Consider the following 15041-nt stretch of genomic DNA (forward strand, 5'->3'; position numbering starts at 1 on the left):
TGTACATATATTAATATTATTCCTTATTTATACAATATCCTTCTAGTTCTGCAATGCACTGATGTCAACATAAATTAGGCTTAAGTAACCAAGGCTTTTTTAGTTGGACATCAGCAGGCAGCCTTCTGTGCATCGCATAGATATCCCATCTTTATGACAAACACACAGAAATAAGAACACCAGCTTGTATACATTTATTTTGAAGAATTCAGAACATATTTCATCCTGAATATTGGTGTGGAGTGGTTGTACACATTGTGCCTGTTACAGGTATGAGTTCAAGCCAATTAGAGTTGTTTCATCACCGTCATTGTTGTGGTTATGTCATTCAGGTTACAGTGCACCTGTTGGAGAGTACTGACATAACACGTCAAATAATAAGCTCCTTTTCAATCCACATTTCTATTCTTTTTTACGTGTATTCAAGCATCTGTGTGTATATGCTTCCTCGTCTTTTCATAAAACCTCTCTTTGGGTTCTCTCTCATTTGCCTGTTCTACTCTTACAAAAACAGTAAGAGTGTTTTCTGCAGAGGCCGAAGTGAACTGCTCTTTCACAGCACATCAAAACAGTAAACAAACACTAAGACACCATTGTAAAAAATCTACCTGCTTGAGATACTAATAATCTGTTTCTAAATAGTGAACACTGGATTGGATTCATTTTTTCTGTTTAGCTGACCCAAATGTCTCTCTGAATAGGTTATTGTAGGCTTTACTAAAAGAGGGACATAAATCTGAAGAAAGAGGAAACCATCAATACGTCTTCTTAGCCAAGGGCTCTAATTTTCCTCAACATGTTTTTTTCATTATAGACAGCACGGCCAGCATCATTGCCAGGCGGCGGCGTTTCAACCACCAGACCCAGGAGCTGTACGAGCTGCCCATTGTGGTGTGGGATGGAGGGGAGCCGTCGCTGAGCGGCACCAGCACCTTGATCCTGCGGGTTTGCCAGTGCCAGAGCCATGGCAGGATCCGAATGTGCCAAGGCGAGGCGTTCCTCTCCTCAGCGGGTCTCAGCACAGGGGCGTTGATTGCCATCCTGCTGTGCATCGTCATCCTGCTGGGTAAGTTGGGGCAGCAGCTGGGGACTGCAGCAGAGAGGGGAGTTGCCCGCGGGCAAATATCCTGAGGGCATGGATGAAGGAGATGAACCATAGAGGAGCAGGGAAAACTGGACGGGTTTGAAAAGGTTTGACAAGGGCAGAGGAGGGATGAAAAGACGTGAGGACACAGGTAGAATTAAGAATGAGGGTGGAAAGAGTTAGAGAGGGCAGAGGTGGAAGAAAAAGAAAAGGATGTGAAGGATAGGAAAAGAGGACACAGAGAGGAGTCTAGATGGGAGGTTACTAGAAAAAAATGATAACAAGGACAAAGACCGCTAAGAAGAATGGAATGGAGATTGCAGGGTCAGTGTGATTCAGAGAGGAGGTGTATTCAGCTGAAAGAAGACATTCATGTATACACAGGCAGCTGATATCAGAAAATCACATTAGACCTAAATCACATTTGTTGACAAGTGAAATTCAAATCAAATCCACTCTCTTTACTATGCAACTGAATCTTATTTTTCATCACTCCCTTCCCACCATGCTACATGTTTGACATCCCATTTTGTGACTAAAAGAGCAGAGGACAAGCGTGGAGGAACGTGGTGACAGCCGACATAGATACCCAACCTTTTGAGTTCATGTGTGACAGAAGTGTTTCGTGCCTCGAATATAAAACTCCATCGGAAGTACAGTGAAACTAAACACCCATGTTAACAGCTCACTGCAGCACCAGGAGAACACGTCCTCAGTTAATGAGTATGTGCTGTGTTACTATAGCAACTAGTCTTTGCACTGACATCCAATGATTATATATACACAGTATATACACTTGCAAATAGGATCTTAACACGTATTTGGAATGTGGCCCGCTAAATTATGGCAAAAATCATAATCACCATTATTTAACATCATTAATCATTGACTTTGAAAACTACATGCATTTATTGAACATTTAAAGAAAAATTATTAGACTCAAAAGATAATCAAACGTGAAAAGTGAAGTAACAAGTAAATAATTTATTAACTAATCTTTATATCACTATATGATCTAAATGCGCTAGTGGAAATGTGTTTTTCTAGGCTGCAGTATTATTTAAGCAGTTGCTAAAGTCATTTTTGATTGTAAAGAAGGTGGCGTTAATATATAAATACTATGAAAGTATCAAAACGCTCAATCCACAGAGAAATGCACACAGCCTAAATTCGGAAACTGGGCCTCATTTATAAAACTGTGCGTAGAATCCTTCCTAAACCATTTTGTTTACACAAAACCATGAATGTGAAAAATATTTGAGAATCTTTCCTTTATAAATACCGATACATTCCCACCTGTGGTGAACAGTGCTGGAGGATCTCCATCCAGTGTCCTCCCACTTTTCCTCCCACTATCGTCCATAAATGACATATGCTAAATAGCTCATGAATATGGACGCTATCTTAATGAGGACATTAGATTGACTGACGTGAATGAAATGAGACAAAAAAAGGGAAGGTTCTCCTAGAAGGAAATGGAGGTCTGAAAACGCCTAAACATATTTCCAGCTATTCAGTAAAATACATTCAACATATTCCAGTAGGTTACTCTGTGAAAACGGGTGAAAGTGCACCACTGTAAAGATTTAGAACGCAAGACAAAAGAAGTCTCATCTTATCTCATCTCATCTCATCTTCCACCGTTTATCCGGGGTCGGGTTGCGGGGACAGCAGCTCTAGCAGGGGACCCCAAACTTCCCTTTCCCAGGCCACATTAACCAGCTCTAACTGGGGGATCCCGAGGCGTTCCCAGGCCAGTGTGTCTTCCCTGAGGCCTCCTCCCAGCTGGACGTGCCTGGAACACCTCCCTAGGGAGGCGCCAAGGGGGCATCCTTACTAGATGCCCAAACCACCTCAACTGGCTCCTTTCAACGCAAAGGCGCAGCGGTTCTACTCCTCACGGATGGCTGAACTTCTCACCCTATCTCTAAGGGAGACTCCAGCCACCCTCCTGAGAAAACCCATTACGGGCGCTTTCACCCGCGACGTCGTTCTTTCGGTCATGACCCAGCTTGCATGACAATAGGTAAGGGTAGGAACGAAGATTGACCAGTAGATCGAGAGCTTTGCCTTCCGGCTCAGCTCTCTTTTCGTCACAGCGGTGCAGTAGAGCGCCTGCAATACCGCCCCCGCTGCTCCGATTCTCCGGCCAAACTCACGATCCTTCGTCCCCTCACTCGTGACCAAGATCCAGAGGTACTTGAACTCCTTCACTCATTCCCTACCTGGTGTAAGCAATCCAGCTGTTTCCTGCTGAAAGCCATGGCCTCAGATTTAGAGGTGCTGATCCTCATCCCAGCCATTTCACACTCGGCTGCGAACCAATCCAGTGAGTGCTGAAGGTCACTGACCGACGATGCCATCAGGACTACATCATCTGCAAAAAGAAGAGACGAGATCCTCAGCCCACCGAACTGCAACCCCTCCCCACCACGACTACGCCTCGGCAGCTCTGCCCCTCTCTTCACTCGAGTGTCCAAGACATTCGGCCTCAGATCAGATGATACGATCACTAAATCGATCATTGACCTTTGGCTTAGGGTGCTCTGGTACCACATACACTTATGAGCATCCTTATGTTCGAACATGGTGTTAGTTATAAACAATCCGTGACTAGCACAGAAGTCTAATAACAGACCGCTCGGATTAAGATTAGGGAGGCTGTTCCTTCCAATCACGCCTCTCCAGGTGTCTCCATCATTGCCCACGTGGGCGTTGAAGTCTCCCAGCAGAACTATACAGTCCCTTACTGGAGCCCTATGCAGGAATCCATTCAGGGTCTTCAAGAAGGCCGATTACTCTGAACTGCTGTTCGGTGCATATGCACAAACACACCGTAGTGCTCAGCCGGGGGTTTGTGAGTAACCCCACGCCCGCTCAGCGCTTCACACCCTGGGCAACTCCAGAGAAGAATAGGGTCCAACCCCTATCCAGGAGTACGGTTCCAGAACCGAGACTGTGTGTGGAGGTAAGCCCAACCAGATCTAACTGGTAGCGCTCCACCTCCCGCACAAGCTCTGGCTCCTTACCCCACAGAGAGGTGACATTCTACGTCTCCAGAGCCAGCCTCTGCTGCCCGCGTCTGGTCCGTCAAGGCCCCTCACCTTCACTGCCACCCATGCAGCAGCGCACTCGACCCCAGCGGTTCCTCCTGTGAGCGATAGGCCCACAGGATGCAAAGAAGAGTCATTGTGAAATGGAACATGGTACTGTAATTGTTTTTGTTTTTGTTGTTGAATCCAGAATCGTACATGAAAATAAAATTTGAAATCATTGATCAGCCCTGAGTCAGCTTTATAGGTGGTCTGAAAGATTGCCCAAAGATCAAGTATACCAAAGTGAACAATTTCCCGTCAGCTAAACGAAGAATGTGAGAGATGTTGCAGCCCAACTCCTCGCCCTGCAAACCAAACTGCAGCACGACATGATTTGACAAAACTGTCTAATAAAACAGCTTCACCGTTTGGCTGCTTTCCCCTCCTCTCTTCAGTGATTGTCTGTGGACATTAGTGCGTGAAGGTTATGCATGTTCATAATGGCTGTCCTCCTCCTCTACGCCAAAGCCTCTGGCTGAAGAGAACAAAAGGCCATCACCACTGTTTGGAGCAAACGTGGTGTTGCATTTTTGATTCACACTTTCCAGTTACAAGTGCAGTGTCTCACACATAGCTCAGCTACTGGACAGAGGTTTGGTCACCCCGAGAGATAAGAGACTTTGACAGTGAGTCGCTGGCAAAATAAATCAGATCCCACTCCATTTAACAGCCAGTCATTTGACTTGCCTGCAACATTTCTCATAATTCACCATCTCATGTTCATAGCGGCTATGATGAAGAAAAAGCTGAATGTGGGTGTCCTGGTGGAATAGTGGTCTAAGATGCATGCTAAGTACTGTAACTGCAATAACCCCCTTGTATAAATCCTACAGGGGACATGTGTTGCATGTCATGCACCCCTTACTCCCTATGCAGTTTGTCTCTCTGTACTGTAAGCCTCAGTATCCAACCTCAAGACTTATTTGCCTCATTTACACCGTATCAATATCTAATCTGGATACATTATCTGTATGACATCCATTCAATTGGTCTTTGTGTTTATATCTGGCATTAATAAGAATTGGCATCACTTATTTTTAAATCGCTTTAAAAGAGGGAAGACTTGCTAACTATTGCTACTACATTTAGCTTTTACCAAGCTTGCTTAAGCTATAGTGGGAAGAATGTGATCACACTGTACAGATTGAATTAAAACCATTGCCACAACACAGCGAGCCAGATAAATCCTAAAATGCCTTCGCAGATAACACACTGTCAAATATCTCCTTTACCCATAAAACGCTTGAATAGTTTGTGTTTAAATAGCATTGTTGACAAAAATTAACATGAAGAGGAAACTGCTCAAGGCTGATCAAAGAGGGAAAAGGTGCTAAGCTGGCTTTAGAAAGGCACACTAAAGTTATTGGTTGACAGACACAAGTGGTAGAGCCAGCGCACAAATGTCTATCACTTAAGACCTCACTCACATTTTTAATTTTAATTTGTCTTTGCTCGCAAGTGTGATTTGTTTTTGTCTGATTGTTTTCTGTCTGTCCGATTAATGTCCGTGTTTCATCTCCGTGGCCTCTAATAAGCCACCCTAATTAAGCCTGCAGCAAACCACAAAGGGATACAAACTATCTCTTAGCTTACTCAGTTGATGCTGGTCTTTGCACATGACTTAAACAACAGAAAATTATTCTTAAGTAGATCAGCCTTTGGATTTCACTAATTAACTTTCACAGGAAATGGTACAGTATTACAGTATTGGGCTACTGTATTACCTGTTTCTGGCCTCAAATGTTTTCAGAAACACATTTTAGTGGACTGTTTCGCTTTGGTTTGACAGACTGCATTTTTCGCATAGTGCTACGTTGTTTTGTTGCTGTGATTGGTTGTAGGTCTATTCAATTGTGCCCAGGGGCATTTTGCTCTGCCCGCTGGAAATCGAAAAAGAACTGAGAGGTTCCAGACTAATTTGTGAATTCTTATTAGAGAGTGTGATACAATAAAGTGTGTAATTCACAAATGCATATTCAAATGGCGGTGCCAGGCTACAAGTGTGCATCATCACAGGACAAAATACTAATGGCAATTTTAATTACAGGTCTTTGGTAAAATGATCAGGATTTGTTTTAAACAATAGTTCCCCCAGATTAAAGTACCACAGCAACTAGTTAATAGACTAGTTAAACAAACTACCAAGATTAGACTGTTTACTGATTACCTTTCAATGACTCTTCTGTTCTTCTCAAATATCAACCACATTTTTAAAGCTTTCGTTTTAAAACTGATGCCTCACACTTGAAAATGTAGGTGGTGAATGACATGGCTTAAATGTTTATCATAGTGAAGAAGTGATGTAATGTATTTACATTCTGAAAATGTTGCAGTTGGAACTTTAAGTGTTTCTTATGTTCTCTAACTTTTGCTTTCTTTGAGCAGAGCTCTCTGCCTACAGAAGTTATACTACATAGCATGGCCTCTTATTTGGATAAGAGGTGTTACCTCCTGATTTAGTCCTCTAGTCGTCCAGTGTAATCTTCCATAACCAGGACAAATACTGCATAAATGAGACTTCTGTGATGGCTTTTACTGCAGCAAATAGATATCTGTAGACTGGGGTAATGCTCCCTGGTGCCATAAGTAGTGTACTGAGCAACAGTTAGACCTCGACTGGCCTCGGCTAGGCAAATGAAATGACCTGAATCGACCATTGAGAGAGCATTAATGTAGAGGTGTAATACAATACACAAGTGTGTACAGTGGATAGAAATACAAAAAACAAATAAGTAGATTGTGATGTGTGGAAAGTGCAGTCTGGGGTATTTAAATAATAAAGTTGCATTAACTGAGTCGTTATATTCACGCTGTTTACTGAGAGGTCTTAAACTGTCTGACAATACACTCTCACATCCTTGCATTGTGTAATTGGTTGCTCTAAACAAGTCCAGCAAAAAGCATTGTCACACACAATTGTATTTTGCACCCTCTCTAATCCCACGTGGGCAGTGCCAGTGCACTGGGTCGAGTAAAGTGACTTTGTTTTTTTTGTTTGGCATAGATTAATCACATGCAGGATAGGGGGACATTTCATTAAAAACATAGCCAAGGAGCCACACTGAACAATTAAATATATGTAGATAGAGAATCTGTGCATAGTTACTTTAGACAGAAGGTGTCTTTGGGTACTGCAACACACATTTTAAACAATAATGGAAACGTTAGCTTTATTGAATTCTACATTTAGTTTTACATTATCTAGCAAGGCCTCAAGACCTGAAAAATGCCTAATGGCCTCTTTAGTTGTTTTAGTGATTCGTTATCCTGCCAGGCGAAAATGGTTGATTCCAGGGCTTGGAGTTAAAACAAAAGAAAAAGACAAGTAGGTATAGTGGTACAATTATGAATCCAGACTGAGTTAATTCATTTCATCATTTAAGTCTTCAAGCATAACTGCTAGCTTTTAGATGCCAATATCAGTCTGCTCATACCCGGGCCTGGATTATCAGTTCTCATTTCTCAGACCCACCTTATTAATTTTGTTAAATGTAATTTGATTCATTGTACATGTATTGGGGAGGATATGCACCAATTATTAGAAATGATAAGTATTAAGGTCATTGTATGCATTATTACCTGCCTTCTGCAGATTAGCCCATTGTCAAAAGACTGTCTGGCATTGAGGTCAAAAACGGTCCTGCATTACAAATTGCAAGGGTTTGTGTTGGTGGGGTGGTATCATTTCAATGTTGATGAGATGGTCAAATACAATGCTGGATTTTTCTGCAGTGATGTACACATGTACTCCAGGATCCTGCGAGTGACCCATCATTGTTGGGCTGTGCAGAAAGGGCAGTCTTATTTTCAAGACTGTGGGAGCTTTTCTTCATGATAACGTGTCTCCTCGCTTCCATATTGCGCAGGGATTAAGACTAACGTCGTCCCAGGGACATAATTATTTGTAATCTGGAGCATGAATATTCTCTCTCGGGTCAACCTCGGGACAAAGAGAGTTTTGTGGGCATTGACTTCATTTTTCTGTTTAAGTTTTCAACACTTTCTACATCAGAACGGGTTTAAGGTCGGTGGAATAAATTGAAAAAGGACTGAGTTTCGTTCAGTGTGCTCCGCGTACTCCGCGTACTCCGCATACTCGCATTGGTGTTGTTCAGTGAGAGGCATGTGCTGCTCTCGCACTACTGCCGCTTGAGCTGAGACGACGATACGCAACTGTCACCATGCTGTATTACTCTCTGCTGTCACTGTGCTGTGGTGCTAGGCCACAGACCATTTTGCGCTGGCTGAAGCCAAAAGAGGGGCAGTCTAAGTGCACCCAGGACAAAGCCCAGCCCCCCAGTACGATCCACAGAGCTTGAGGTAACCTTAGGCCGTTAACTACTTTTTTCCGTTAACGTTAATTAACTACAGAATCCTCACCACCATTCTCGGCAACAATAACGATGCCAGGAAACTGGGAAACATTGGGAATTGTGATTTTAAATATAACTACTGATACCGATTTATACTTTAACCTCCCACACATTCAGACATGTTAACGCACCCTCTGATATTATTATGTTTACATATTCCATCACTTTCATCTTGTTGTGTAGACTCTAGCAGTAACTGGTAAGCAGATTAGCATTGTATGCTAGCTAGCTAACGTAAGCAGTTGTACACTATTATACTGTTGAAACAAGGTAATAACACACTAAACTGTATCCTCCACCACATTGAGATTGTTGGTTATCATGCTCAACTTTTCTGGTTATGGTGGTAAAAGCAAATTATCCACAAGTTATCCACCATCAACACAACAGGCAGACTGTCACGTTTACGTTAGCAGGTCTATTAACAATTGCTTTTAATGGCAGTCTGTTAGACTGATACAGATCTATGTGTATTATCATTATTTTTGGTTTATGAAACACCTGATACTTTAACTTGCTGGTACAATGTCCTCATGACGATTTAAACGAAAAAAATGCAGTCATTAAATGGTGGAGTAGTAGCAGAAGGCCACCTAGACCACAGTTCTATGACTGGGGATGTTTGTTGTCATCTTGAATAGAATAGAATAAAAATGCTTTTATTGTCATTGTATTGCGTACAACGAAATTGGGCAACTCCTTTTGGTGCATTAACAAACAATAAGAACAATTAAAAACAATATAAAAGAGGTACAAGCTAAACAAACATAGTTCGGAAATAAATATATTATTTTATCAACATAATGTATTGTGATTTTATTTTATCAGTAAGTAACAACTCAAACTATAAAAAAGATTTTTTGAAAAATTTGGGACTATTCGGGACGGGTCAAAATGTTTTCCAGGAAAATTCAGGTACGGTGGTGAAAAAAGTTAGTTTTAACCCCTGGTCTTGCATCCCTTCCTCGCTGTTTAGCTCCTCCTAGGAAGGACGTGAGCCAGAAACGTTGGGAAGAGACGTGTGGATGTATGTGTTGAAGCTGCCAAATGAGAAACCCTTGGTTCCTTAGCTCCAGTGAAGCTCAAGTGACGTCAGTTGATGATGATGATGATGATGTGCTGCATGTGCAGCATTTATACGTTATGTTACTTGATTAAAGCTTTCTGCTTAGGACACATGTGTGTTTTCTCTTTCTAAGATCCTCCAGAAGCCCCCCTCTTACCTCCTCAAGGTGCATTTAAGGGTGTGAAGAGGGAATGATTTCCTGGTCACGAGAGGAGAGAGCACAAAAGGAAGCACAAGTTAGCATGATAAAAGTAGCCTGATTCAACTCAGAGTTTATAATCTTAACCAGAGAAAGCAGCACCATTACTTCTCAACCCGGTGTCAAAGGACTCTTTTTATAGGTCGATGACTTTTAAGGCCAACCAGACGTCTTAAAAGAAAACATGGTTGCAATCATGTTACCTGGGACTGCAACGATTGCAGGCTTTTGCAAAGTTGAGGCAAGTTGTTGTTTTTTTTTCTTACAGTAATCCTGCATTGGCACGCCACTGCGTCAGTGCAGTGGTTTCATTCAAATGGGACCAGGGCTTTACTTTACAGTAGTAGGGGGCTACATCTGATTTTACTAATGGAGGCTCCCTGAGGAGTTATTCTGTCCATGATTACCCCCATAAAAGGGGAATTTCTTGTACTGCAGTTGGTTCAGATTCCCAGTTCCCATAGGGTTTTTCAGTCTGTTTCAGTCCACTTATTCAGTCCTACTACAGCTTGAATGGGATTAAATCTCACCTGCCCTAGTGAAGTGAAGGAGTAAAGGCTTCAGTGTTTGACTAAACAGCTGGAACTTGGTGTCAACACACCTTTAGTCGACTCTTGAGCTTAAAATCTTCTCTTTGAAATTGCTTTATAGTCTACAGCATGCCATAATCACCTCAGTATGTATACCGAATGTATTGCTTGAGTAAATACAGTAGATTAACCAAATGCATGAGTGCAGCCTCGACAACATGGGAGCTGAAACCTCTACCTAATGTTAATCCACCACCACTACCTTCCTGTGTGTCTGCCGAGCTTTCACCTTGTATGTGTTATAAGGACTCTCATTCTGACAGGACAATCTAACACAGTATTGTGTGTTACGAACTTGATGTGAAACGCCAAGATCCCGCAAACCCTTTTATCAGCTTGTTATTGATCAGTTGAATTTCCACTTTTGTTTCTTTAAACCTTTTGTTTTTTTTATCTTGTTATTAATGTGATAAGGAAATATTCTTCTGCAAGAACACTAATCTAGGTTGCTCGACCCTGTTAATGCAGCATAATGAACTCCTTTTAGATATTGCACTGCTGTACAAATGTACTCCCCTCGCTTACGCCATTTTATTAAATCGATGTTAGTGTTAACATCTTGCAGTGAGGTCATCATTAACCCAATGAACTATAACGCTCATTAGTTGTTGGAACAAGTTCCAAGCTGTAGCATGCCATGAAATATTATGCAGCTTCATGACTCCATTAACAGTTGCAAAATATATTTCAGACTTTAAGATGCTTATCTGCAGAGACATTTTGCAACATCATGCTTTATTCCCTTAAATGTGGCTTATTCTTCCTCAAACATAAAGATGATTACACAAGACATTCCTCCATATGATGAAACATATTTGTTTTATAGTCACAGGGTGTTTTGTATTTTGGCTGGATGTGAGATCAAATTTGCTCCACAGATGATGATGATGATTTGTGTATTGTCATCATCTCAACAGCTTGGATTCAAAGTAACATCACAGTCAATGCTAATGTCAGCTAATGAGTATTATTGATTTACAACTCTTCAACGCTTGGCTAGTTTTATTGTCCTGTTGGAAAATCAGATAAATATGCACATAAAGTCAGCTTATGTTCATTTGGTTAGCTGTTTACGATTACATGGCTAAGCTTTAACACATTCAGCTGTTGTGTTATGTGATAAGAACAGCAATTTTCTCTCTATCTGACTTTTTTCTATAACTATTGAATAAAGCAGTTTATTGTATGCAAATATTTTTCAGAATAATACTTGTTATTTATTGTTACACAATGATTTTAGGGGTATTATCCTCAGCCCTTCTCTTTTTTTTAAAATGCAAACATTGATACAAAAACAATTATTCTGTCTTGCAGTTATCGTGGTTCTCTTCATCACCCTGAGGCGGAGCAAGAAAGAGCCACTTATTATCTCAGAGGAGGACATCAGAGAGAACGTAGTCACCTACGATGACGAGGGCGGAGGCGAGGAGGACACAGAAGCCTTTGACATCATCGCCCTCCGTAACCCAGCCGCCGCCGAAGAGCTGAAGTTCCGACGGGACGTTCGCCCAGAAGGGAGAAAACACTGCGCTCCGCCCCACAGCCACCGGACCCCGGCGGTGGAGCTGGACGAGGTGGATGTGCATGAGTTTATTAAGCAGAGACTGGTGGAGGCCGACGTGGACACCAACGTGCCGCCCTATGACTCACTCCAGACCTACGCTTACGAGGGCCAGGGCTCACCCACAGGATCCATCAGCCCTTTAGATACTCCCGGCACACAATCAGAGCAGGATTATAACTACCTGGACGACTGGGGGCCTGAGTTCCAGAGACTGGCAGAACTCTACGGAGAGGCAGATTCAGATGTGACATCCTAGTCTGTGAATTCACTTCCGTTTAAACCAAATCTGTTTGAAATCAGTTTTTGCAAATTTTCAGTGAACAATACAGACAAACAGAGATGCTTTCAAATTGTTCCTGTGGTTTTGAAGATCTGCTGTTAAACTCAAAAAGACTGCTCAATTTTTCCATTCTGTTGCTTTGGATCATGGGTCGTTCATCTGGCAGTATTAAATCAGATTTTAAGATGGAAGAACATCAATATGGGGAAAAAGGAAAATGGTATTTTTCCTTGATGTATATTTTTTATTGCTCAATAAAAGTCCTGAAATCCATATGAGTGGATATGTGAAAACAATTGTACATTTGTCTTCTTCCTCCAAGAATGGATACACGGTACAGCATATAGTTATGTTTATCATGGTGGGAGGTAGAACTAAAGGAGTTCATGATTCACCAAGCAGCGGATGCACAATGATGACACCTCCAGTCTTACAATATGTTGCCATTATCTTTAAAACACATGGAAATCAACCATAATTCCAAAGATTTGTACATTTGTCCAAACTTGTTTGATATGTACTGAAGGCCGGTGAGTTAACAGACTTTTTTTGTGAATAATTTCAAAACTAGCATCTTTAACATGCATAGCATTATCATTATCAGCTGAGATAAAGGGAGCTATGAATATAATCGACTGTTTCCCAAAGTCATGGTCTTTTAACCCATGCTTAAACCTGTGATCCCATCAAGATGTAAAACATGTTGCTTCCCCACAAATACCGCCGGCCAAAGTAATCCAAAGTTTCCCCAGAATCATGGTTAGTTTTCCAATTCATGAGATAACTGTGAGCGCCTCAATAGGAGCCAGTCTCTCTGCATCGGCTCATTAATTTGTTCGTGCATGACGCTTTTTGCAATGGGGCCACTTAGGGAGGTATGGTACAGTTCACTCTTTAGATGGTGCAGAGGGACTTCGATGCTGTACCCTAAAGTGAATGCCACATAGTAATTCAGACAGGCCTTTCAGTGTGAGGCGTTGATTCTGAAGTGACACGTGTAAAAGAGAGTATACTCAGAATGCATACTAAACGTGTGTAGTTTGAGCTGATGTTCTCTATCATCAGCAGTTCATCCCTCAGTGAACAATCAATTCTTGTTAGTTAATGGAAGATGACGTGTGTTTATTTCTTATATACAAATTGCCAAACGAGTATACTACTAAATTAGTAATACATCCATACTATACTGCATTGCACTTGTATTGTGTCAATTTCATAAGGGATGCATAAGGGGAGTAGAGCATGCACCTGTATACCAAACAGCAGAGTTATTGCTTACTAAAATGTTGAAACTGCATTTATTGATTTGTTGGCCACTTTGAGGCTGACACATTATCACCTCTTGATATTGCAAACAAGTTAGCAGCAGATTCACATTTACACGTCCAAGATATATGGAGCAGCATACTCGTTTGGATTAGTGTCTCTGACCACTTAGCCCGTCTCTTGAAAAATACGTTCTTATACAACAAAACTACATTCTCAAATATGTTTCTAGGGGAAGCATATTTTGCCCTGGATACGTCTTTTGCATATTACAAAATGTTTCTGGTTAAAGTCGGCAAAAGCCACCATACACATGAGGTCGGGGTGAATGGATGGGTCAAACAAATACAGACGTTGACTAGTCTATGTAACAAACTTAATTCATCTACATACAACCCAGTCACCAGAATGAAAGGTAATTTATGCATACAGATTCAGACAGAGCCTTCTGTCCGTACTCTGGGTACATTTCTCCTTTATTTCTGCACAAAATCATGGGGGCAGTGTCGGGCACTGTACACAGAAAAAGTGCCTTGAATAGCAGGTGTGAACAAGTCATCAAAAGTCCCGACGGACATCCTGAAATGCTTAAAGTGGCGTGCGTCGTCAGTTTCTCTCATCTGTAAAACCAATGTCTGGAATTCTCCGTCCACACTCTGGGATTTCTTTAGTGTCTCACAGACCACCGCCGTCTACAACGCTGCCTGCCATTTTGCCTCCTTCTCAACAGATTCAGGATTGTTATCTCCTCCGTCGTTGCCATGTTTTGTCAAACTTTATTGGAGTAACTTTTTAATCGAAACTATGCCCTCTAGAGGATGTTTTGCTCAATATCCATTCGAACATAAAGGACACGTATAGCATAAATGACTATAGGCATAAGTGAGCCTTACAATGTTGGCGTTGTATGTTTTTGCAAACCACAGAAATGTTGAATATTAATGTTAGGGTTAACCCTGACCAGGTCAAAAACGTTACAATGATTGTGTGTGTTTTTTTCTGGTGACCAGGCTGTTACATAACTTAACCTTTACTTAACAAACACACTTATTTTATCATCCCACCATCTTTCTGCAAACCTAACCAAGTCCAGTTTTTCTACAATTCAATATAACCACGTGTTTAAAACATGCTTCTGTTTCACAATATGGGCCAGTCATTGAAAACACTTTTCCATTTAAAACGTAATGGAAAATGTCGTTCAGTTGTATGGGAACATACTTTTCTAGGAGATAGGGCCGATTTTGCATATGTCAGGCCAATGCTCACTCTCTTTTAGTCATGTCTGGTCTTCACCAACTCCTGAGGGAAATATCTGGCTCTTGAGCCGCTAAATGCTCTACTCTGTTCACATGGTAGCTGTTAACTTTGTCTGTTTGATGTTTTGTGCTGAGTAGGTAGCATACTGTGGGTAGCTTTGCACTAAAACGGTTGCCTGAGATGAGAACATTGAGAGAGATGGCAAAATTGTGGGCTGTAATACCAAAACAATGAGCTGAGGGATGCTGTAAAGCTCTGATATTC

At 41.6% G+C, this 15041-nt stretch overlaps 1 protein-coding gene across 1 annotated transcript in view; it reads left to right on the top strand.

Annotated features, from left to right (window-relative positions):
* Window positions 1-12227, top strand: part of LOC310963647 (cadherin-18) — a gene marked incomplete at both ends in the record, with an annotated part of 90939 nt that extends 78712 nt beyond the window's left edge. The window contains 2 exons of the mRNA XM_083936537.1: window positions 815-1066; window positions 11722-12227. Coding sequence (XP_083792663.1) covers window positions 815-1066; window positions 11722-12227 — 758 coding nt within the window. The remainder of the gene's footprint in view (window positions 1-814; window positions 1067-11721) is intronic.
* Between the last annotated feature and the right edge of the window lie 2814 nt (window positions 12228-15041).

The sequence above is a fragment of the Echiichthys vipera genome, assembly GCF_963691815.1.
Source record: "Echiichthys vipera genome assembly, chromosome: 21".
Taxonomy (NCBI): Eukaryota; Metazoa; Chordata; class Actinopteri; order Perciformes; family Trachinidae; genus Echiichthys; species Echiichthys vipera.